The sequence below is a fragment of the Syngnathus leptorhynchus genome, chromosome 1 (assembly GCF_054491065.1).
Source record: "Syngnathus leptorhynchus isolate UIUO chromosome 1, UIUO_Slep, whole genome shotgun sequence".
In the NCBI taxonomy this organism is placed as follows: Eukaryota; Metazoa; Chordata; class Actinopteri; order Syngnathiformes; family Syngnathidae; genus Syngnathus; species Syngnathus leptorhynchus.
This window is the reverse complement of record NC_141195.1, coordinates 13,611,396-13,638,511: the sequence shown is the minus strand read 5'-3', so window position 1 is coordinate 13,638,511 and position 27,116 is coordinate 13,611,396. Positions and strand designations below refer to the sequence as shown.

General features: G+C 38.4%; 1 protein-coding gene across 7 annotated transcripts in view; it reads right to left on the bottom strand.

Moving 5' to 3' along the window:
* Positions 1-27,116, bottom strand: part of cntn3a.1 (contactin 3a, tandem duplicate 1) — a 110,099-nt gene that overhangs the window by 31,232 nt on the left and 51,751 nt on the right. For all 7 annotated transcript variants that reach the window (XM_085912597.1, XM_085912607.1, XM_085912590.1 and 4 more), the window contains 4 exons: positions 23,238-23,381; positions 16,108-16,240; positions 12,035-12,210; positions 6,466-6,561 (listed from right to left, as the gene is read on the bottom strand). In XM_085912597.1, coding sequence (XP_085768723.1) covers positions 6,466-6,561; positions 12,035-12,210; positions 16,108-16,240; positions 23,238-23,381 — 549 coding nt within the window. The remainder of the gene's footprint in view (positions 1-6,465; positions 6,562-12,034; positions 12,211-16,107; positions 16,241-23,237; positions 23,382-27,116) is intronic.

Genomic DNA, 27,116 nt, shown 5'->3' with positions numbered 1-27,116 from the left:
TAAAGGTTGGTTTAATGATATGACCCATTTACTTTGAGTGCGATAATTATGGTGGAGGGGGTCAGAAATTGGGAAGGGAGCAAGTGCATTTTTACTTTATTGGATTTTAGATCAAATTGCCACTACATCCTACTATTAATACTTCATTCAATTGAGTTTTGATAGACATATGAACCAAGTAGAAGAGAGGCTTTGCAACAGAAACATTATATTCCCCATAAAAACCTAAAGATGTTTTGACACTGACAACCAGAGAGACTGGTCTGTTCCTTATTATATCCTTGACCTAAGGTACAACCTTAGTACAACTCTCACAAAATGATGAATCATCTCACCCAACATGCTGTGTTCACACTTACCTCCCTCCTCAGGATCAAATACAACGCACAGTGCTTCCTGCTTTATATTCTTATGTAGCCTGTGTTCGAGTATGTGCATCTGCTTAGGAGTATACCCCAAGAGAGTCAAGCATCTACACAATTTTAGTGAGGTCAAGATAATTTTAAAATAACGGGGAGAAACTGGACCTATTTATGTCAGATTCACTTTTTCAGCAAAACAGCAAAATCAGGCATGAACCAGATTTCAGTCTCTTGATAGTGGTGATGCCATTTCTCTTCTCTCAGAAAATTTCTGATCCAGCTATCAATAAAGTTTGATATTTGGGCCATTTTGCATTATTTTCTTGCAGGTACATGATTAAATATCACCCGGAATCTAGTTAGCAAACTCACAATGTGTTACTATGGTGGCCTATTATAGTTCAAGAGTAGTGTCTTCTTGCACCGTTTATAGTCCCAATCATCAACTTCTTCTCATTTCTCACTGTCATTTATTGTATCTCTGTTGTCTTTTCTTGTCTGATACAATCATATCCTCCTCACCTGCCATTGCATCGTACTTAGCCATATCTCTTATTCAGAGCATTTGTCCAGCCCCCGTCAGGATGGTGTCTCTGATGTAATTAGAACCTTCCATTGTCCATTTGCAGTTATGTCCCTATACCAACATGTGACAAACCTATGACTAAATAGCTGCTACAAATTGTTTTAGAGTGAGAGAATAACTAAGGTAGTATGCACCTTGTACCCCAACTATGTATTTCAATTATAAAATAATTACAATTATAGAATAATGGAATTGTAAGTGTGAGACGGTCAAGGTATGAGACAAACCTAGCTAGACAACGTTCAGGACAATAACCATTGTCAAGTATTATTCACTCCTCTTAAACAGTGTAACATTGTAATTTGTAAACGAACTGAACCTGCCACCCGGATTTAAGTGAAAAGTGAGTCAAGCATTTATTTTTGGATTAAAACCATGTATAAATTATAGATTTCTACTTTGACGTTTACCCTCGTCCCTCTGACAAATATCGATAATAACCGCCGCACTTGATGCATTGGACTCACTGTGGGGGCAGTTGTAAGAATCCCCCTGTGCCTAAATAATACACCCCAGGACTCATTGTAACAAGATCATGTATATTAATTGCCACTTTTGAAACATCCTCCAAAAGGTACAGTGAACGACAAAAGCAACAACAAATAAGCAGTCCATAACAGGATGGTTAAAAATTATGATAAAAAATAATAATAAAAAATAATACTAATAAAACACTAGGGATCTGATGATTTTTCATTCTGTGAAAGGGCTGTAATGGAATAATGCAAAATATATGACAGTGACTGGCATATTCTCATTGCGATTCTATTTAGCTTGTGTATAATGAACATGCAGCATCACTTCCCCTGTAATGGCATGAGAGGAAGGAATAAAAATAGAACATGACAGGCCAAGGACAATGTGAATCAAGACTGGCCTTACATGTGTGTATTGTATCAGAGGAAAGTATACAAACAACTTGTTTCAACGTGTGGGGGTGGGTATATCTTGTGTATTAACATCTGATACTTGCTGACAATTTCACCTATTTGCAGCTATCAACATATTTTTGTGCTGTCTTTAACACTAAAATGGCACAAGACTGGCTGATAGAAAACATTTTAGGAATAGCTATTTTTACAGACTGCAAACGCAACAAACAAGTTAGTATGCTCGCACTTTGTAAATAAACGCATGCGAAGAAGTCAATTGTAAGTTGTGACATTGAGATTTAAAAATAATGTTGAAATGATCTTTAAATTATATTGTTGTGTTTTGTGATGTTACAAAGTTATTTTCAATGAATAATGATTTTAAAAGGAAAAGCGAAATATACAACCATAATGTAGCTTTTAAAGTTAACTTGCGATGAGGATCAACTATATCGTGTCGTGTTATGAGGTATGAATGAATGAGATCCTCCACACAAACTGAGGCCTCAGTCGCATGATTTTTTTTTTTTTCTTTTGTGTGCGGTTCTTGATACACACTTTAAATCAGGCTTCATTTGGCCCATCACTACTAAATGGGCAATGAGTTTCCAAATTGCTGCAAGAATTCCTCAGAGAGGCAAAAAATCCTGTTAGAGTGGCTGAGTGCATCTTGTAAATGATGTAATAGTTCGCATCCCCAGTCAAATTTGTGAGCGAATCATTATTGTAGTTATTAACATGGACCTAGAAATGAATCATATTCCAGAATAAACTTAGAGTTATATTAAATTGTTACTGCCTACAAGTAATATATTACTGTAACGCGTTACTTTAGTAACATGTTACCCAAACACTGAATTTGGGTTCTATCTAGGGTGTAACCCATTAGGAAATTGGGAATGTATATGGTTGGGACTTCAATTACTTATGGAGTTTCACTATTCAACGCAGGTCTTGGGTTCATTGTACTCACAAATGTGTTTCCATAGTTGTCTGTATTCAAAACACACAAATCCCCTCCATGAAATGGCTTACGTCACGCACATAAAATCTCTGCAAGCTATATGTGTTGTTCGTTCCTAGCAAACATCGTGTTTGAGGGTAGCTGCAATGCAAAAACAGAACAAGCGATTTCAACCTTGAGTAGATATAAAAGGACTCCTTCCATTAGTGGAAAGAGGTCAGATGCATCAGGTTCTGTCTGACCACACATATTCAGACCTTGTAAAAAGCAAAGGATGGCACGAATAACATCCAACCTAAATGCAGAAAAAGATGGTTTGTGAATAGACTTTCATTTTATGCAATTTTGGACATTTTTTCTATTTAAATCCTTAGAGCTCAGAGATTCACTGCATTTTGAGTGCATCCAACTATTTTCTAGAGCTGTCAAAAGCACTTTGAGGCATCATGAAAGTGAAATAATGGCTCCCTGAATCATGCATGGGATACTGAAATCCCTTAAAGGGGAAATGAGGCAGCTCCCTGTTTTGTGATCATGAATTACATCTTTTCAGTCTTTATGAGAGCTTGTTTCTCACATTTACAGAAATCTGAGCGTGTAGTCAAATGTCTTATCTGTGTTTCAAACATTGTGTTGAATTGAAAAGCAATGTATGCATGATGTATGAAGCATGTATGCACGTACAAAATATAAATATTGTGAATGTATGCCACTTGTTTTTTGGGGGGGAGGGGGCTTGTGTAAATGTGTGTGCGTGCGTGTGTGTGCTGAGGGAAAACACTATCAGATACTACATCATTATGACTGCTGATATTAGCAGGCTTTCAGAAATGACATTAAAAATTTAGGACTGACATGTCACAATCTGAACCTTTCCATCACTAGTCATAATCATTGATGACAGCTGCTAAAAATATTGGTCGAAAATGGATCATTTCAGTTTCTGTGCTGTGTCTCAAGAGAAAAGCTAGGATCCATCACAACAAGGCATGAAGGGACTTATGGGGTAAATACGAGGAGCAGTCTACTTGCTTGTCCAAAAGCAGGCTTGGGCTAAATTTAAGTGATATGATGAAATCAGCAGTGAAAAGGAAAAGGTCCTGTTTATAATGACATTTACGTTTCATTCAATATTCAAAATTAGACTTCACAGCCCAAGTAACAATCATATTTTGACACTATAATATGTGCAGTAATTCAAGTAAAATATGAACAATTAAACAAATAGAAAATACAATGTAAATTATTTTTAGGGGTAATTCAGTTTTTAGCACATTCACCTCACAGTTCTGAGGTGAAGGGTTCAAATCCAGTTGTGTCCTTCTTGTGTGGAGTTTGCATGTTCTCTGCATGCCTGCGTAGGTTTCCTCTGGGTACTCTGGTTTCCTCTCACATCCCAAAAACAAAAATGGCAGGCCAATTGACCACTCCAAATTGTCGGTAGGTTCGATTGTGAGAGCAGATGGTTGTTTGCCCGTGTGTGCCCTGCGATTGGCTGGTAACCGATTCAGGGTGTACATACCCACCTACCACCCAAAGACACGTCTGGGAACCTCGTGAAGATAAGCGATTCAGAAACGATTCAGAAAACAAATAAATAATGATAAATAATTTTGAGTGTACGATGCATGCCATTGTCATAGTCACAAAGGAAATACAATGACATCCACAACCATAAATCTGCCGATGCCCTGATTACGTAAAATTGACACATAGCAGGCATATGTTTCAAATGACTGTGCCACCAAATTGTCAGGTGCGGCAGGGGCATATCAAAGGAAACATCCTCGGCAAGCCAGAACTCCTAACATGTCGCAGAGAGATGATCCAAACTCCCAAACAAGGTCATCAAGGCTTAGTCCAGCATGAAAAACTGACAAGAATAGACCATTCTACCAATGTAGCAGCCTTTAGTAACATCAGGTTGTATAGAGTGCACAAAGAAACATGGTTATCAAATTCAGGTAATTGTGTATCGGCAAAAAAAACAAAAAAACACATAAGCTTGAAGGCAATTCATCTGAAGTAATTCAGAACAACCAATTCTTAATTAGCATTCTCTGAAGGATAACATACAACAGCTCCAGACAGAGATTCAAGTGTCATTTCAAGAGAGCACATGAAGAGCAAATGAAGCTCATGCCTGTTTGTATATTTTATTAAATAACTCCAAAGGGATTTGGTGCACGCAATCAATCAAAAGCAAAGCCATGTCAAGTCAATGGACTCTATGCAAGCACAATTTTCACATTTTGGGTATGGTTAGTCAATAGTTTAATGCATAGCGTTTATAATAGTGACAGCAACAAACTCTTTAAAATATACACTGTGATTGCAGAAATAATATTAAAGTTATCATATACGACCTTTTAATTCAATAAGTGCGGAATAAGCCATCAAAGCACAATACCTGATTTTATGGCCATTCACTGTTCCACAGTACATGCAAGCCGTACATAGACTTGCACAGATTCTTTTGAACAAAAGCAACCACCAAATAGAGTACAAAATGCTCTACAATTCAGATGCACCAAAATTGAGGTTCTAAAAACATAAAAGGCAACCAATAATAACAATGACACGCACTATTAACTGCAGGATGAGGATAAATGTTTTCCCACAGCTTGAGAGTCTTTCGATTCCCTTAACCACAGCTTTCTGACGGAATGGCCGACAGGAACAGAGGGGGAAAGAGCGAGTGAGACGAGCGGCCGCGGCTGTGACTCGCTGGCCAGGGAGCCATGCAAGGAGAAATGGAGAAAAGATAGAGAAACTACGATTGCTGATTCACTTTTGTTGCAGTGAAATTTTACTGTGAACATTTTCCATTTATCTTGTAATACCGGCTCACTGTTAAACGTGTTCAAATAAAATCCTGAAAATACTGGTAAGCACACCATAGAGGTGGCAGAAGGAGCTATGCCTTTGTCTAAAAAAAAAAGTCACAGCAAGCTCGGTGCATTATTCCTATGGCTGCTATTTTCCTCTAGCATCGATCTATAACATTCAGCTTTATTTGCTACTATTGACAGAAGACATTTTGACCTGTATGAAGACATATTGCCATGCGCAATGTCTTGATTTTTAAAGGGTGATGTGAATTCCTTTTAGATATGGGAGCTCTAACAAATCCTGACACAACCTGTTTTGCTCCAGTCTTGTTGCCAAAGCTTTTCTTATCCCTAATGAAAATCCATTTGCTGTTCACAGTACACAGGTCACAGCCTGTGACCATGCTGATGAGTCCTTGAGCAAGAAATGGAACCCTCACACTTGTTGCTGATGCTGCGTCATCAGTAGGTGAATGATGAGATGGTGTGAAAGCGCTTCAAGTACCTTGAAGGTGGAAAAGTGCTTAGTATAAGCACATTTACCATTTGAAAGTGACATATAAATAAAGCAGTGGGCTAACATAGTGTCACAGAATAATGATAAAATTTTCAGTATTTAATTTCCAGGTTTCTCTCTCACACACACACTCTCTCTCTCTCTCACACACTCTCTCACACACACGCTCTCTCTCTCACACACACTCTCTCTCTCACACACACTCTCTCTCTCTCTCTCACACTCTCTTTCACTGACTTGATCATGGAATTTTTTCAAAAGCTCATCACCAAAATTTGGGTACTTATTAGTTAAACTTATGCATAGTGTTGGTAGAACCAAAAGGTGCCTTACCTCCAGAGTGGAGTGGTGTGCCACACAGTAAGACCACTCCTTGGCCTTCACGAACTCTCACTGGATTTCTTTTTTGAGTCTTGAAATTCTCCAAATCTGTTGACATTAAAAATAAAATAAAGATGAATAATCATTTTATTTCTCACAAAAGCTATAAAATGAGGCAAACAAGAAATGTCAAATTCTTTATCGATGGGGGGGAAAAACCTCAGTCATATCTGTGATTTCTCCATGAATTTATATATGGACTATCATTTGAGGCTTTGTTTCAATGCATAACAATTTAATCATTTCACGACACACGTTTGCATAGAAGCAGACACGACACTTCAAAGTGCTTAAACACTTCTGACCGGGGCAGAAACCAATTCTTCTCGTACAAGTCACACATGAATGAATTTAATTGCAATTGCACATTGTTATCATTTTCTGTGTTTCATCCTTTGACTCCACAAAGACCAGCAGCAATTAAATGACTACGACTGAACGACCAAGTACATGTTGACAAACTTTGAACAATTTGCCTCTTGCCCTCATCTCAGATACTGCAGGTTGTACAAACCAAAACCATGATACAGCTGCCATTAAAATTACATAATCATCACTCAATAGAAAAATACACAAATGAATGAAAACACTGAGAGAAAAAAATGGGCCTTTGTGTTCCTAATACCCCCATAAAGTTGTTTTCCTATTTTGTAATGGCATATTGTTTATATGCGTCCATGGCCAACAGAATTTCTGTGGCTGATCCATGATGATATTCTTACACATTCGAAATATTATTTATAGAAACACATACACCCACTGATGCAGCATAAATTGTAGATCCCTCCATCTGGACTAAAGCTCAAGAGAATATGTGCTATTTATTTTGTCCCTTTCTTGCTATAATGACACAATTGCTTTGTGAAAGTGTGTGTCGAGAGAGGTGGAAGTCAATACAAGCAATTAGCAGCACAAGGCAGACAATAAATTGATAGAAAGAAAACGGCAGACAGGAAAGAAGTACAGAGTGAGCCCAAAATGATTAGTGAAATAAGAAATGTGGAAGAAAATATAAACTTCTTATAAAGAGCAAATGATTGAACAAGATTGCTTGTACGTAGTGTAGACCAACATGTACTTTGCAGTGATTAGAAAATGACACAAGAACCAGATAGTGTCAAGTATTGTGGGGTTATTGAACAGTGAGAATAAACTGAAAATAAATTAAAAACAGTCAAGATCAATAATTAAATACAAGGTAGACAAAGATATACTATTCAATTAAAAAATACAGAGAGCGAACAAAAATGTCAATCACTAATATGCCACACTTGCAGGTCATGATTAGGAGGATGAGAGGCTTGCCAGGGAAAGTATACAGACTTGTGTTTGATTTTTTTTCCTAATGAGTTAATGTGGGCTCTATTTTAATCGACTAAATATGTGCTAAAATGAAGGCTAAAGGGTTGACAAGTGTATCGTGAAAAACCTTGGATGCAGTGGCAAAGACTTAACACATCTCTCACTACATGAAAATGGAGAAGCAACATACATTTTCTAACATTGCTTAAAGCTTACCTTCGATGAAGTATCAAAAAACAAAATCTTATGTATGGACTGGTGATATAAGCTTCGCTGATTCGTGAAAGTCACAATTGTCTTTTTATTGGCAAATATTAGTCACCCCTGATACAAAATTGTTGCCAATAAATGGTGACTCTTTTGTCACTCGACTGTTTTGCTGCAGCCCAACACCAGAGTAACATACCATTTTTTTTAATGTTGGCTATATAACTGATCTATCCAAACATGTACTAATAAGAAATGCAACAAAATAATGTGCCAACCTTCAACGTGGCAGCGTTCCTAGAAGAAAATCTACCAGTATCTATAAAAGACACACCTTCTTTTCCACAAAGTGATTCCAGGTGTCAAGATAAACTATCATGAACAACATTTTGTACATGAGCAACTAAAGTCAGTCTTCCATTTCACATTCCATCCATCCATTTTCAACACCACTGATCCCGAACAGGGTCGCGGGGGGTGCTGGAGCCTTTCCCAGTTGACATCAGCGCAAAAGACAGACTACAACCTAAACTGGTCGCCAGCCAGTCGCAGGGTACATAGAGAGACAAACAACCAGTCACAGACACATGCATACCGCCAGTGAGTGAAAATCAATCCCATGCTGCCCACACAAGTCAGAAGCATGTACCCTTACACCACTCGCAACATTGTCACAATATCTACTAAATAAAATAAATTAAAAAAAATATGTATAGAAGTTTGCATGCAGCTAAAAAAAAAACGTCATGGCAGGCACATGCATAATTGTGCAATACATTTTTAATCTTACCAACAACACTTCACGGAGTACTGCTAGATATGATTATATGACCTAACTGTTTTTTAAAGAAGAGGCAGAGGTATAAGAAAAAGGTAAGACTTCCTAAACTCTGAGAGTGCAACTCCACTAATCAATATTCAAGTTGCATATGCTGAGGTAGGTGCAAATGAGCTAGACACACTAAAAGCCAACAATGCCTGACAAGCCAAGCTGTTCTGCACTCCTGGATCATTTTATCAAGCCTATCAGAGCTCTGCACCTCCATGTGCTTCTCCATGCCATTGCTTGGGCTATTTTGAGTGCCTTCAGATCCATGAAATTGAATGTGAATTAGCTGTTTTGGCCAGATTACTCCAATGTGACCCATTGTAAAGAATGAGATTATACCAAAGAAAAATCAAAGCTACTCTGTTAGAGGGTAAACTCATTTTGGGTGTTTTTATAACTATGATAAAACAAGCATTACAGACACACACAAGTGATAATACATTGAAGAAGCCAATGTTGGTTTTGTTTTTTTATTCATTGTTTACTTGAGAAACTTGCCTGCCAACCGTCGCCTAAAATTTACTCCCACAAAAAAATTTCTTAATAACTCTGATCCACATCCACTGTGCCATGTGTCATTAAGTGTTCTGCAGATAATGACCTGATTCAATTAGTCTGAATTATTTCTTTACTACAAAAAAATAATCTTTGATCATCTATCTATGCAAGTGACATGCAAAACAAATAAATACTCTCCCACTTGATGGCAGAAAGTACAATTAATCTATGTTCATACAACAGAATAATAGCTTTATGTTCAAGTAAACAGGGATTTATTTCACACTGAATAAGTAAATTAGTGAGTACATTAGGGTCTTATTACGGGTTACAGTATAGACAGTACCTTTTGTGACATTTATGTTTGGTGGTGTGCCATGGGAAACACCACAGCAAAGTGTCATGGACAGAAACATGAAATTAAACAAGACCTCACAGAGTCCAAAGGTCTGAATTTAGGCCAGAAGCATTGACTAATGAGTACACAGTTGATGCTGTTCAGGTGAGAAAGAAGAAATAACAAATATGCTACACAGGTAAGATAATAGGATAAAATGAGAATGAATGCAAAGCAAGAGTAATTATAGGGCTGAATTTGATAGACAAAATCACGGGCAGCTAGATACAAGGGAGTCACATCCTGCTTTGCTTTCATATATACAGCCATTTCACCCTTCATTAAACACAGTGTTATACCCTTGTGGATTTATACGCAGCTCACTAACTCGGCTGTGCATTTCTCCTTATCAGGACAGTGACCCAATGCAGCATGCCTGACACAGCAATAGTTGATGTCATTTTACAAAACTCGCCCATTTAGCACCAAAATAACCCAGGCAGATTTGAAAACACAATCTGGCAACGCAATCACCAAAATAATTTAATCCAGCACTTGTAATAGGGAAATAGAGAATCTATAAAAAAAAAAAAAAAAAAAAAGTCATTGTTGTCATCTGGATCAAGAACATTTTCCAGGGTTTAAGGCTGTACCAGATGGTAAGAGAAACTGTTATAGCATCCATCTGGCAGAGGATTACAAGTGTTCTTAACTCATACATATGAGCTGCACATTCCTGGATTTGGATCTGCAGTTATCTTTGGCTGAGGCAAATCCAAGACATTGATAGTGTCAGCAGGGAGTCACATAAAGACATTGTTAAAGACGATGTAGTGTTGTTTTTAGAAACAATTGCCCTCTTGTGTTCTTAAGAAACCAGTCTTGATTATATTACCAGATACGAATGAAGATTCAAGCCCTGGCTTCATTGAGGGGGAGCTTTGTCTTTGTCTAACAGCACACGTAGCCGAGGGAGGTGTCAGCCCCGAGGTGTTTGAAAAAGCATATTGCCCTACTCGGACTCGCAGTGTGTTACAAATGACCCAGGACTGACTCTCATAACAGGCTGCTGCACTGTGAGTTATTTTCTTGGCCGAAGACATGCTCAATCACACAACACACTTAATTAAGTTAAACCAGGACCAATAAATATGATCTATGACATATCAGCCCTGAAACTTGTCCCCATCTGTTGACAAAAGCAGTGAGTCCGAGGTCTGGCCCAGGAGATGGATGAGGGCTATCACAATGAAATGCAGTTTAGGTCGTGTCTGAAAAGTGACAGGAAGGATGAATATGACAGAAAACCTGATAGAACATCAGCCCAGCAATCTGTTCTGGGGACAAGGACGCACCCAAACCTAGAGATGGGGGTATATGTAGTACTCGCCCTCCGTGCACCAAAAGATCATCTGTGCATCTTCTACTATATACTATGGCAGACAGACAGGCAGACAGACATCAGCATTCTGTCAAGCTGTACAATCTATTAATTGATATGAGGGCTGTCACTTGATATGGACACCCATCAACAGAGCAGGCCCCAAGCTCACCTTGCCATCAGAGATGCCGCAGACCCGTATAAAATATGACGGATGAGGCCAGTGATGCAGCAGCTATATGGGATCTTGTCAAGGCCCAGCCACACAATCACACACTCTTCATGAAATGGATCGCAATTTTATAAACACAAGACAGAGTCAAAGACTCAGATGAAGCACTAGAGGGCTTATGTGAATTATATAAACACTAAAAACTGCTTTGTGTTTTCTCGTTATTAACGCAATGGAGAACGTTGTTATTGCAGGGAGATCGCATCCGACGTTTCCTAGAGAATCGCGCTGGGTCGTTATATTTTCAGTAAAATGCTACATCTTTTCCAATTAAACTTTTAGTCGGGCAAACATCAGGCTGAAGTGAAAACATTTGGAGTTCAATTGAGGAGACTCAAACTTTAAATACATGAAATAAAAACAAATCCAAATTGGCTCAGCATAAACAACATTTTGGGATTGTTTATCACCTTGTCACAGAAAAATGTATTTAAATTAGCACAAGGGAATACCAGTAACTAAAATTGAGGATTACTTGAAACCTTTTCTCTCAATACATGAATTTGTAAAATATATCAATTTCATCCCTTTTAGCCACAATTTGTGGAAAGATATCAGCAGAAAAACATTTCTCCAGTGCCTCTTCTGACTTGTTTTAGGCAAGCACACAGCTCACACGGGCACCGTGAATCTGGAAATCTTACGAGGTTACTTTCTTCTTAATGACAGCAAAATGGTTTTGTTTCAATTGTTTTCTCAACATTGAAAAGAACAGTTTTTCCCATATGAACTTACAGGCAATGTGAAGACTGGCCTCTCTGCTGACGATCGTGCCAAATGGGTTTGATGCCAGACACTGAAATATGCCAGAATCGTCTGCTTTACTCAGATGGGTAATGTGTAAATTTCCTCCCGTGAGGGAATATCGTGACCCCGATGTTGGCACGATGAAAGAGTCATTAAGCCTCCACCTGTGAAAAATAAGACAGAGAAAAAGAGCGAGTAAGTCATATTCCAAAATATTTTTTTAAGAATGAAGAACTACTGCATCTAGGATTCTTTTAAAATCAGAATGGCTTTCCAAAATACAATCGTCAAGAAAGTTTTGCTTCATCAATGCACATAAAACTTCAATTGAATACATGGAATGGGAAGTTGCAGACAAACCAAGAAACAAATTGTGGCATTAAAAACTTTTACATGGCAGAAATAATAGCACATTTTCATGTCTGAAGCAGGCATCAAACCAAAATGCAATCTCCTGAAATGACCAACAAAGCAGCTTTCGAAAGATTGTTCTGGCTCATTTAGGCTTTAGGCAAGAGGCCTTCCTTCAAAATGAAAACCTCTAAATTTGTCTGAGAATATCTTTCCATCCTCCCACAAAGCTTGGTTTTAGAATGCAGCAAATGTTTGGATTGTTGTTGTTGTTGCTGTGTGTGTGTGTGTGTGTGTGTGTGTGTGTGTGTGTGTGTGTGTGTTGTAGGTGTGTGTTGATGTGAGCGTGGTTTTGTGTTTAATTTAATAATAATTTAATAATTGTTTTGCGAAACCCTCATTCAAATGTATTTCTTTTTTACAGTATCTCTTTCAAGAGTCCAACTCATTGTGGGGATAATGCCTTTATTCTGAATTACAAATAAAGAAGAGAATAATTAGCAATAACAGTTAACACAATAAGTCTCAATACAACAACACCATTAAAACTGTCTTGCAAAGGTAGGCGTTTTGTTAAAGTACTCTAGTGCAGAGGTCCCCAACCAGAAATCTGAAAGTTGTGCACTGAGCTTTTGGGCAACTGGTCCCAACCCCATGCTTCAAAGACTATTTTTACATGCCGTCAATATTCAGGTAAAGATCGAAATTCTGTTTCCTGAAAAAGTCAGAATAACCTATTTTACTTATGTGAGCAGATGGAGTTACTGTTATATATAGTGTATGTGTATGGCAATTCTGATTAATAGATGCTTGGTAGGCCGATTGAGCACTCCAAATTGTCCCTAGGTGTGAGTGTGAGTGCGAATGGTTGTTCGTCTCTGTGTGCCCTGCGATTGGCTGGCAACCAGTTCAGAAAATGGATGGATAGATAGATGTGTTACCTAAATCCAAACCGTGAAGCACAGATCATGGCACAAATAGACGTTATTTCCGCTTTCTAGCTTCTATCATCAATAAAAGACCTTGCATTCATGATGTCTTTCACCATACTGATAAAGTAGTCAGTTTCTTTTTTGCTTCAAAAGTGTGATGCTGTGCTGTGTCTGAAATTGAGTTTTTGAAAGCGTTGCATGTAAACAGTCATGACAAATTACTAACCTTTTGGTATAACGGCCAAAGAGCTCAGCCTTGCTTTCATCAGCCCATGCCACCTTTTTTTTTTTCTATGCATTTGGGAGATTTCAAAAGTGTTTTTTTTCCCCTGGTTCAATTTCTTGTCTTGCCGCCCTACCTCACAGCCCGGGCATATGAAGAGGACGGGAGATGGTTGTCATGTACTTAACAACCAGTGCCTGCCATAAATTCCTGATGCCCCGTCAACGTTGCAGCAATGTCATGGCATCCTCCCTGAGCAGTTTCTTACTTGTTTTTCATCAATTTTGAAGGGACCTCCGGTTCTTAATAGTGTCACTGTTGGCACCGTATTTTATTATGATTATCCTCACAGTTTTCCATGAAATATTTCCTGCCTTGAAAATTATGCTTACCATTTTCTTAACTAATATTGTTGAATAATGAGATCAGTCAGATTCTGTGGAAGTGCTCTGATCTTGTGCTGTTAGATGTGACTACAAAAACATCAGGAAAATAACTACGAAGAACTTAATTTAGGGTTAATCAGGAGCACTTTGCAGTATCTATTGTAATAAACTGTCATTTTTAACAGGGTTGTGAAGACTTTTCATTTCCACGGCACCATTGTAGGTTAAGACAAATGAATTTATTCTTATTGCTCCTAAAAATAGACCAGTTGTTTTCCTCCAGGTGATCAACAGAGAGATCCAAAATCTACATAAACCAAAGCCTTTTCCAACATTCACGAGTGACCTTTCATAAGCAAAAAGCTGCCAAAGTCATGAGTGCAATATGTTTTGTTTATTTAACCCTTAATGACCACTTGGATATCCATAAAAGTCACCTCTGTGAAAGAGAAGCATTACAGCACAGCAGCTTGCGAGCAATCTAAATGGAGTATATCAACTGCCACCTGGTACTTGCTGTAATTAAAGCTAAATTTAATGTGAGCTGGACAAGCTCTTTTGGCAGAATAAAAGACTCTCGTTTTATTAAAGATGAGTTTGACCATCCACACAGAAATAGTTAATAAACTGGTCAATGTGCACTTAATTTGATAAACATAATGAGATTTTCTATAATTGTTTCAATTAAACATAACAACCAGAATGCAGAAACTATAATGCTGGCTGAATAAGCTGTCTTTAAAGGGGATCATTTCAACCTACTACACATTAAAGGCTATTTGCATTTAACTATATTGTGCTGAATAGCAAATGTGATGTGGTCTCAAAGGATTGAATGTGGCCTTGACACAAATTATAGCATATTTCAGTTTGTTTTCATTTGTCATCATTTCTAAAAAGCAAGGTGCTGGGCATTGATCAGTGCCTAACACAAATACTGAGACTCTGGACTACATATTTGGTGGGTTACAGGATTTTTGACATGTAGTTTCTTAAATGTGAAAAAGTTTGAGACAATCATTTGTCTTCCTGACCATCAAGGTCATTTGTAGGATTCTTTTGAGTTGCTGTATGGTTTCAGAAAGACAACAGTAAGTTAAGGAGACTTCCGCAGATCCATGTGCACATGTCAAAGCAAGTGTTGGATTGATTAGTGTTAATAACTTTGTCCAATAAATTTATGATCCATGAATGAGTATTGGGCATACATCAGAAAAATGAACAAAGATTCAAAAGATGCAAGTACATCACACTGAACTGAATCGAATCATTCCACTTTAAAACTTATCAAGATACTTCTGTAATTTATTGGATACATTTATATTTGAAATAAATTCTACATGAAAGTTAGCTGCTGACAAATTCACCTATATTGCAAAATGACAATAAGAATCTCATTGCATTATACCCTGTCGAATTGTGCCGTATCATATTGGATTGAATCACAATCACTTAATTGACCTCAATCAGATTGTTCCACTTCAAAATAAACCGTCTTTAAATCGTAACACATCCCATGTATCAAGTTACAGATCATAAGGTCTTTTAGTGAAGGGATGCACACTCCAAAAATGTATATAGGAATCTATTTTTTGAAACAATAAATCACTCTGGAGTATAAGTTGGACTACTTCAATAATACAGCACAAATAAGAAAAAATATGTGCGAGTCACATTTTTGGTTGGTTTGTTTTGAATCAGATGTGTTACAGTTGTGCCACATCTGAATCAGGCTGGATAGGGGCTCTTGAGGATCGGACTTGGGCAGCCCTGGTGTAGCTAGAACAGCTATGTATACGTATATGTGTATACCATTTGAGCCAACACAAAGACCATTTGGAAAATCTGAGAAAAATGTTCAAATGTGCCGTTCTGTTATTCGGAGTGCCCCAAAAGGGAGTGTTGCAACGCAGTGCACGCAGTACAGATGGAAACAGTTCAATCGAGTATGTTCTGCCTCTCCAAACACACAAACTCTCAGGCTGTGCCCAAATTCACAGGCTGGGTCCTCCGAAGGCCACGTGGCATCACTTCTGTGGTGGATGGACCAATTTTCCATATTTTTGTTTCGCAACAGATTTCAAAGATAAAACCCTTTCGTCTACAGCAAACATGCTTTTAGAGTGTCTGCTACCACCCAGAACACTGAGCGATGCCTGTAGGCTTTACCTGTATAAGGGCGGGGGATGGCCCTGGGCCTCACAGCTAAACACCACCTCTCTCTGATTCTCTCCAGGCTGAAGGGGAAACACCACACTGCCGGGTTGTTTGGTAAACACAGGCCTAAGCAAAAGTCTGTTACCTATACGGAGACACACAAAAATATGTATATCAGTATTGATGCCTCGAGTAAACGTAACTTTTTTTTTGTACATGTAGGCAGGTAGATCACAAGGACGCAAATGGATATGATGCTGTACATACTAGAGAAAGGCAGTCACGCAGAAATCTATTTCTTTCAGGGTCAACAAGGAACATAAGATGACAGTATTTTTTCTTATGAAGATGCATCTGTTGAAATTAAATTAAATCACATATAATATCACAGAGAGTTTGTCTGAAACGGTGGAAACTTTAATTGCTGCAAATGGGGAACCACTGCATATTTATATTCTCACTTCGCTCGCTTGTCCAGGTCACAGGAAATTGTGTGCTATCTAAGTCAAAATGTTAAGCATGGGATTTTTTGGAAACAACAACAAAAAAAAAAAAAATCAGGAAAGGAATTAAAAAAACCAAAAAGCAGTGTCATTTTTTGAGCAAAATTCCTTCCCTATTTTAATTAGACAGGTGCAACAGTGAATACAATAGTCCACAAGGCTCATGGTAATTGCATTCCAAACAATAGATGGTTGGAGGAATTGTAAAGGGAATTCATTATAGACTTTTTGAGAATGCATTTGCATTTGTGTAATGGCACAGGAATAAGAAAGCTGTGTAGGTTAGACAACTTATTCGAATAAAAAGCAGGTTTCTAGAGCATTGAGAGTACAAGGCCTAGCCACACAAATAACTGAAAAGGTGGAGATGTTTGACAAGAGGCCTTGTGCGCTAATTGTTTGCCTCAACAAGGAAAAGCCTCTCGAAAAGTTACACAGGCTAAAAGGCTGCTCACCGTGGTTTTGTTAGATGATGGATGTCTGTCAAAGTACTGCGAGGAAGGACATTTTAACAAGGAGCTGTGTAAAAAAAGAGTGTAAAATGCAGTAGAGATTAATGTGTTTTTTTTTTTTAACAAAAAGCATCTGTCAATGTTTTTTACGATGCTGAAGAGATTTTGTACCATGTGAATGGAAGTGTGACTAACTGCCGACTAGTCCAAATTGTACCCTGCCTCGTGTCCAAAACCAGGATTGCCGCCAGCTCATTTGTGACCATAATGTGGAAAGGTGGTGCAGAAAATTGATGCATATAAGATGAAACTGTTTCCTCTTTAAAGAAATCAATAAAATGAATGCCAAAGTGGAGCGCACTTAATATAGTCCAGTCAATGAACAGCACACTATTTGGTCACACCACCAAGGGCCTGTGACGGTAGCTCTTAAATGGCCTGTCTGTCGAGAGCACCGTTGCAATTTTTGGCATAATGTTGAGTGAGGGTTGGAAAAAAAGGAAGGAATTGAAAACTGTGGCTGAGGATGAAGGCTCTGTTCACACTGACGTAAACACCCTGAAACCTTTTTTTTTTCCCCCCTTCCGACAGAGAGATTCAGAAAAGCTTGTGTACTTGTATTCAAATTTAAAACATCTACCTGCTGCTCATGGTGAATCAGTCTGAAATCAACAGGCCAAGTTTTAACCCTCGAGAATTTAATTTGAGCAACCAGGTACAATATGGGAATGCATCTTACAAGTAACCACAGTTGACAGATTGTCACTTATTTGCAGATCTAAGTCGAGGTTAAAGCAGAATCCTGTGGCTAGACCAGACATGAGCAACGATGATGAAAAATCACTCTATCTGGCAAGTGCACTGATGCAAAATCCTGACGGAAAATTCCCCATTCAATACATCAGGACAAAGATGGAGGTCATTATGAAAGATTCTTTAAAGAAAATAGGTCGCCTCCACTCTTATCCGTCACCTGCTGCCAGATAGTGATAATATGCAGTCATTTCATAAGGCTTCTCAAACAAGGAAAAACCGTAGTAGGTGGAAGAAGGAAGGCAGGAAGGCAGGAAGGCAGGCAGGAAGGCAGGAAGGCAGGAAGGAAGGCAGGAAGGCAGGCAGGAAGGCAGGAAGGAAGGAAGGAAGGAAGGAAGGAAGGAAGGAAGGAAGGAAGGAAGGAAGGAAGGAAGGAAGGAAGGAAGGAAGGAAGGAAGGAAGGAAGGAAGGAAGGAAGGAAGGAAGGAAGGAAGGAAGGAAGGAAGGAAGGAAGGAAGGAAGGAAGGAAGGAAGGAAGGAAGGAAGGAAGGAAGGAAGGAAGGAAGGAAGGAAGGAAGGAAGCCAAGCTGTTTTGGAATCTGACATAAAAAACTTATCTCAAATTCAATACAAGCTGACGCCAAATGAATACCTCCATCTTACCTCAGCATGCATAAACAGGCACATGGGGAGTCAGCTGTAGGGGAGTTATCGGTCGTTTGAGAGGTCCCAAATCCATTCGTTTCAGCTCAAGGTTTTATGCATCAAATAAAAAAGCCAATCTTATTTTTAGAACCAGCTTTCGTCTCTGTCTGGGTTGATAACATACATCTTTCAGATCTCTCATTGAGACAAATATTATTTCAAGGATTAGGTTATGTCAGGTGATAAACTGTCGGTTCAAGCAAATCTAATGAAAATATTGGACAACTTTTTTCTTCTCAAATTTATTAAGCTCATAACATTAGTACTATTGGTAAAGCAGGAAAAATATTGAAACATAAAAAGAAAATGCCCAAGAGTGAAAACTTTGGCTTTGGGGTATTGCCACCACTTACAATATTGTCTGTAAAAAGAGAAATTGGATCAATATTCTCAGGCAATATCTAATCTATCTAATAGCATGCCCCACAATACTATGTTCGCGCAAATCAAAACTAGTACACAAGAAATGCAATAATACCCTTTTTATGATGGTGTCTAACAGCAGATTCATCGGGGAAACATATCATTGATTACGTTTAACTCTGTATGTGGGACGAGAAAATTAAAGTTATTTTTTGGTTGTTATTATTTCCTTTGACCATGTACATAGGCAGAGAAACATGCTGCTTCAGCAAAGACCATTTGTTATTGAATTGCTTTTATTCCCTCAACAATGGTGAGGTTATTAGCTGTCAGATACTAGCTGCTAGAGGCTACCTTAATAGAAACATCAATCAAAGGATACATTTTTTTATTTTTTTTTTTCAAATCCACTCATTTGTAATTATTTTCTGCGTCACAACACTATCACCTTGATGTAACGCAGTGGTCTTAAATCCAAACAAATGCTCCAAAAGAAATCAGTAAAAAAAAGTTTGACCAATTATTATTATTATTATTATTATTATTATTATTGTTATCATTATTATTATTATTATTATTATCATTATTATCATTATTGCCTCCAATTATACATTCTTTCTGAACATTTTAACAAACTTCGTGCCCAAACAATGAAGCAAAAACAGCGACAGTTCCGTACAGGGCTGTATAATATATTTCTTTATAAAAAGGCTTGTTTTGACCAGCCTTCAAAGCTGCTTTTCATATAATGCACTGCATTCTACTGACTAAATCTTCAGGAGAGCATGCACTTTCAAAAGAACAGTGGGGATGATAAATTTGAAAAGTCACAATCTATCAAGGACTGCCTGCTATGCTTACAGCTTTTCAGTAGCTTGACCACAGATGACACCTGTGATAAATCATCCCACTTTAAAAACTTTAAGACTTTGGTGAATGCTGAAGTCTGATAATATCAACAAAATAAATGAAAAAGAGAATCCAAAATTCAAAACCTTCCTTTGTAGGGTTACAAGCAAGCTCGAGCTTTTCTTAGCTGACCAGGAAAAAGGTGAAATCCACCTCGGACTGGTTGCCAATCTATCACAAAATTTTCAAACCAGAAACCATATGAAATATTTCTTCATGAAGTTCTTGTGATTTGCAGCATTTCTTTGAAAACTACAGCTATTTACATGATGCATATTTATGTACATATAAATCATAATTTCCAGACATCAGGGTGCTAATTTTTCCCCCCACACTTTGAATACTGCGCTGCGACTTATATGTGACGCGGATAATTTATTTATTTTTAGCGACTAGCTTCATGTGACCAATATATTTATCGACAGTGTCATCACTTCTGACCAATGAAACCGCCAAATACGTCAGTGTGAACTAAGGAAAGTGTCCTGTCGTCATTGGTCGTGAAGCTTCATATCAGTTATAGTTTACTTGAAGCTTTGTACTCTTATTAGAATGAAACCAAATGACCAAATGGAATGAAAATGCTGTTTACTTGTGAAGTGATCTATTTCAATCCGTTTACATACACATACATTCATCAAAACGGCTGTTTGATAAACACCTTTCTTTGCAAACATCCCGTGTTTTAAGGTGGACACCTCTGGCTAATGAGCGGCATTGATATGTAAATATTCGTATCTGAAGAAGCCTGAAAACGATCCCGCTCATTTCAATCAGGTGCATTGCAGCAGGGAGACATGGGCTGCGTTCAAATGTGCACACTATTATATTGGTGTAAAAAATCTTTTGGCTTTTTTAAACTGTGTTGAATTGTTTTTATGTCTATGTGCGGCGACCTTGAGTGTCCTGAAAGGCGCCTTATAAATTAAAAGTTTATTATTATTTTTATTACTATTCCCTATCTACTGTAGTGCACTTTTAAGACGGCAGAGCTATTCAATTAGCGGCCCGCAGGCCACATGGGCCCCAGAACCAACCCCCGAGTGGCCCAGCCTGTGTTTCAGGCTGCCGTAATTGAATTGCATTTAAGAGATGTAGAGAGCATCTCAGTTTGCAAGATTTCAAACTCTCTTGTAGTGTTTGAAACAGTGAAGGCAACATTTGCAGAGCCTACCCACCTTGCTGACGGCATTGTTTTGAACCGTGACTAGCGGTGTTAAAAACAGGAGTAGTGGCAAGATAGTGGGGGGAAAAAACATTTAGAAAATTGACAAAAAGTGTCAATTCACCAATGTGTATGGCCCAGCTACATTTCTTGATGTGAAAATCTGGCCCAACTGAAATCAGAATTGAATAGACCTGGGTTAGGGGATAAGAGTGGACATTCAGACACATCCATGGAAAACAGGCAGGACATTGGCCCTCCAGGACCCAGTCTGGACACCCCTGATCTAGGTTGACAGTAGAGCTATTTTTTTTTTGGCTCAACAGAACACTGGCATGGAAACTGAAGTTAGGAACATTTAGACTTGCTTTCTCACCCCACTAAAAATTGATGTACTATATAAAAGAATTTTCCCTCTTGTGATAAAAGGGATTTTGTCAAAACCCCACCCCTAGTGGGTGCAAGCTTTGCCTCTCTTTTTGTGAGTGCCTGTTTAGTGTATTTACAGCAAGTCAGATATGAGATACAGGTATCAGCGTGATTTCACCAAGCAAGGAATACACTGAAATTGACTGTCATTTTCCTCTCAAGGGTTGTGATAATATTGCTGTAGCATTTTTCACATGATGGCTGGTTCAGGAAAGTCCAAGCAGACGGGTCAAAATGCATCTTCCAACCAAGTCCACAGTCACCTCCCTGCTCCCTGACATATACAAACACACATCGAGCAATCGCCCCTGGGAGGAAAGAATGGGGAGGGATCTGGTTAATTCCCGAGAAACTTTCTATGGGAAGGATTTCCTTCTGGCTCATCGGCTTGCCCACATGGCCGGCTGCCTGCTGTACGTATAACCTCCCTCAAAGCAGATACCTGATATAATGACACTGCTTATGCAACTCAGTATTGTGATCATGCGTTCTAAAATACTATTAATGTATTTCTTAGAATACCAAGGCTTTGAGGATCTTAATATATTCCGCTATAAGAAGGCTTCTGTCATGGCCAACTGCCCAACATCCTCTCATATACTGTAGGAACAGAAACTACATCAATCATAATCACAGGCCTTTTGTCATGAGTAAAAAGAGAATTATTTTTTTCATTTTGAAATTTTTCTGAAAGTAAAAGGCAGCTCCCTCTATACATAACTACCATAAGCAGTTGCACTTTAAAGTATCTGTTTGGACAATCAATGTCAATGTATGAACATTTGTGAATTAGTTTGGTGCGGTGACCGAAATTCTGTAATTTTGCTTTATTTGATTATAATCTGTTTTTAGAAAAAGCCAAATGTATCATATCGAGAGAATGTTTGCAAACATCCAAGCCTGACAAACATCAAAACCCTTTCAAAGGAAGTAGTTTGCTTTTAACATAAAAATATTCTATAATTTGCATTTAATTTGTGGGAGTGATTTTTTTGTATGGTATGCAGCACTGTCATGAATGCTCTGATTAAAACTGTTCATCTGGCATCAAATCTCTTCACTCTTTACTGTGTCCAGATAATGCCTGAGGGTCTATAATACACGGATGCAAATTTAAACGGCAGATTCTAATCCTTTATTAACTGACGCTTAACGACACATCATCTGATGTGTACTGGATTCACAGATAAACCGTGCTAATTGCCAAAATGGCATATGTAGGTGTGAAAATGCAGCACAAAGAGACAAAGTGATGAAGTAAGGCACACAGATGCTAATTATTTTACAGCCCAGATACTGGGGGGAACGGGTAATCTGTAACAAGACAACATGAAAGATTAGTCATTCTTTTATGTATTGTGCTCATGCTGCAAAACCCTCATTTATATTGCTCTCATCCACAAACTCCGACATTAGGAGACGTCATATTTGACCCTGAACATTTTGTAAGAGACTCAATTTAGGTCTCTCATTAAAAGCAAGATCAGTGGAAGGATTTCTGTGCGACTAGCCATGCAATCACAAATAGGTTGATGATTGAAGTGCCCTTTAAAAAGAATGACCACATGTTCAACTGCAAGACAGGGAGGGTTTTTTTTCAGAGGGGAAAATCTGTTTCTTTTTTTTCCCCAGCAGTGCCCCTAAACTGAAGTCATGCTGCTTGAAGGTAGCAGTGAAAAAACATCAACATTGTCCACAAATTACAGGGATTACTAGAAAGGTGCTGGGTGCCATAAAACCAAATTTTCTTTCAGGTGGTCTCTATTCAGTAGTTTCTAGAGCTGTCATCAATCTTTGAATAACAATTCATAGTTAATATCCCAACACACAGAAAATAAAAAACTGGTCATTCAGGAGGTTTACCTGCCAGGCAGTCCAGCAATGACAGCAGCAGTGCCAGTTTCCACAGCAGGTCCATTTTAATGGTCTCAGGTCGATGTGATCTTAAATCCAATCCTAAATGTATGATATTCTTTCTTTGTCCTTTCGAGTACTTACACTTGTTCCCTGTTAAAAAGAAGAAAAAGACGGGGGGGCACATTAGACGTGAATTCCAAATACAGATAGGCGTTAGGCTAGATTTCCTAAATTGCCTAAGACGGAGATCAATATGTGAGTAAAATTTTTTTTTTTTTTTTATTATGACACACTAGTTGTTAGTTGTAGTTATAAAAAAAAAAAAAAAAAAAGGCATTGAATGAATGTGCTCCATATAGTATACATATTTGGGATAATAAGCAATTATTGACCATAAAGAACCAATTATTTGCGTGAAATTGAATGTTGATTAAATTAAGGCAAAATGTGCATTACTTTTTGCATTGCAAACAACTCTTATTTTACTCTCGACAAGGTAGTGGGCTAAAGACAAAAGCTATGTGATGTTACGTCCAAGCAGATGTGCACCATGGCACCTCTCTGAGAGATATTTATACAGCAATATTAAATTCTGTAGATTAATTTGTATAAAAATAAATTCATCAGTCATGAACTACTCCAATTATAATTAAAATGGGTTCTTGAGAACTGATTGGTAGAGAACTGTAGTTTCCAACAACAAAGTAATGTCTTTCTCGACAGCTATTTACATGATCAAAGATCTAAAAATGTTGAACAACTACTTGATCTTTGGTTCTAAAAAATCTTTGAAAATGCATTTCAGGACAAAAAAAATCGCTTAAGACAGCTTTAAGGCAAGGAAGTGTAAAAACAGAAAGACAAACATTTGTCCAGGGAAAGACTACAAAGACAAAATCGATGTTCAAATGTGCTTAACTGCATAGCAGGGATCATGTCTGCAAAATAAAAACAAATGGGATTTCAAGCTTGTACTGAAACTTGCTGAGACAAAACAAAAGGGAGACTGGTTGTCAGACATGCAATGAAGCACTGGACGTCTTCTCAAATCCCTTCAAGATGCAGAGATTAAATCTTTGCTGCAAATCGCTGACAGCGCACAACTATTTGCAGTTCCTCGGAAGAATCACATTTTTTTTACGTCTAATTTTTGATGCAACCTGATTGGGTCTAAAAAAAGTTCTCATAATGAGACATATTCCTGATGTCGCTGACATCATTTTTCTGTCAAACACACCCAAACATGTTGACATCTCCAATGTGATTACCAGATTAGATATTTGCCGATGACAAACTGGTGATAAAGTGAGAGAAGATTAAATGACAGTAAAAAATTTGCTAAATTGACTTTCGCTGGTACATTGAACTGAGTAGAATAGATTTATTTTCAACCAAATCACCAGCAGGGAAATATTCAAATACGTTTTCTTTGACTGGTCACAATCAGTGTGCAGAACTAACGCGAGAGTTGAAAACAATACTATTCTGTTGAGTCTATCAAGAAGGAAGCAGTGGAAAAAGAGACATCTGAAAATTTGCTCTTTGAGAGTTATCTTTGAAAAGCAGAAGCAAGCATACCTATTCAAGTGTGAATGCATGAATTCAAGTGTACATGTGCTGCATTCCCGACACATTTGCATACAATACACTCACTTCTGAGTCTACAAAGCCATTAAAAGGCAACACGTTTACCCCATAAATCTCAATATGGAGATTGACTTTAGAGTGTCATCTTTGCTTCAACATATCCTGCGGTTATTACAATGCCAATGCCATAAGTAAATGTTAGCTTTAAATAATAAAACTGAGACTTCAAATCACCTTTTTATGCTTTCAGCTATTTTTGCAGGGTTCTCCTTCAACAGGGAATAATTGCAAGAGCTTCACTGAATACATATTACATATTTTGTAATAAAAAGAGAAGGACCTGAAATTCACCAGAACCTACAGTAGCACTGCAACCTCATCCATTTTCTATACAACTTGTCCTCATTAGAGTCGTGGAAGAACTGGAACCAACCCCAGTGGACCTTGGGCTGGAGGCAGGGTAGATTTGCACATACAGAAAGACACTTATAGCCTTACAAGTAATGTTCCTGACGTGTATAATGACACGTGGCTGTACAGTGGACCCCTGCTATTCGCGGGGAGAGAGGCCGGCTCGGGAGGCCAATAGGGAGAATTGAAATGCACTGGGTGAAAAAAAAAAAATATTATCACCCAAATTCTTCCAAAACGCTTAGAAACATTCAACGTCACTGTCGGGCGGAAACTTTGAATGGGCAAAATTACAGCTTTACAGGAACTTGTTTTGAGTTCCCAGGCACCGCCTCGTTCAAGTTGTACTTTACCTTATGTTACGACATGGTGATGGAAATTGATAATTGGTCGAACATGGCTGTGGAGGCCTGGAGGTTGGGAATGGGTGTGTGGTGAGTGGGAAGGAGGCACACAAAGGCACACAAAGGAATATGGGGGCCACTGTAATATATCAAATTGTGTTGCCTGATCATTCACTTTGAGAGCTCAATCAACAAATGTTTGGAAACTCTTGAGATATCCCATTAAAAAGCCAGTCTCATCTAATCTTCTCATCTTTAACAGCAACCTTTTGATCTGCATTACTGGCAGACATGAGGCCACAGTTACTTGGTGGATAAAAGACACCTTTTGATCAAAAGATGCTGACTAGTAGCAGGTCAGGTACTGCAGTGACCACAGCAGTTGTTGAACATCTTCAGTGATTTACCCTTATGACTTGGTTGTCCCAAGAGCAATGACTGCGTCCGTGCGTGCGTGCGTGCGTGCGTGCGTGCGTGCGTGCGAGCGAGCGAGTGTGCCTGCGAGCGTGCGTGTGTGCGTGTTTTCTTGTTTGCTTGCTTTTTTGGTGGTATCAGCAAGTATTCTATGCACATTTAAGTTCTTGAATTTGTATTCTATTGATGCATCCTTTAATGACAATCTTGTGTTATACTGCAATATTGCCATTTTGTCCTACTCCTGAAAGAAGGCTATTATATAAGAGTATTTTATTTGACTTTTGAATATATGTTTTCCTGTTGATGAATAACCTCTAATTTCCACAGACAAAAGCACTAAAGATTTCAAGTATTGTCAGAATGCTACCCCTTATCCTTGTCTCATCTGACAACAGCAGCTGAAGCTGACAAACTGAAAATTGTAGTTCAGTCGGACAGTGATGCTAGTTGATTTGACCCTCTCCACTACAACAGATCACGCAGCCGCTATCATTTTTTCAGGGCTCAAAAGTGTGTTAATAGAAAGGTGCTCCTCGTCCAGATGAAGATAAGAATCCACACTGAAATCCTGGGCCGTAGTACAGACACACTCTCGGACTCGCACACATCCTCAAGCACTGAATCATGAATGAGACCAGACACCCACTCCCTGCAGAAACGATACAAGACTAGTAAAAATGGCAGAAGATGCTGCATCTTTTATCACCTGAGATGTGACTTCGCTTGATCTACAGACACCCGCTTGATCTGTGTTTTCCTCCATCCCACAGGTCTGAGTGCCTGCAGGTTATTTAAAATTCATTTTCTGCCCCCGCTTCCATTGAGATTGCTAGTAATCGTGAAATTTCCCTTCCTGACCCCACGCATGTGAATCAAAGTGCCCAGCAGCACTTCCGTGACAGACTGCACCAGATAGTGGCATCTTGTCAGATTGTGTCTTGCGGTTTTGTGGTGCTGTGAAACTAAATGACCAAGAACGATAGCAATTGAGCTTCATTGGTCATTCAGTATTTGAGATTACCTCACAATGTCACAAGTAATTAATATGCCTGTACTCTCACTGGCATTAGATATGGTGTACCTTCATGATATTGTTACATCCTATAGAGCTCTATCAGAATCACAA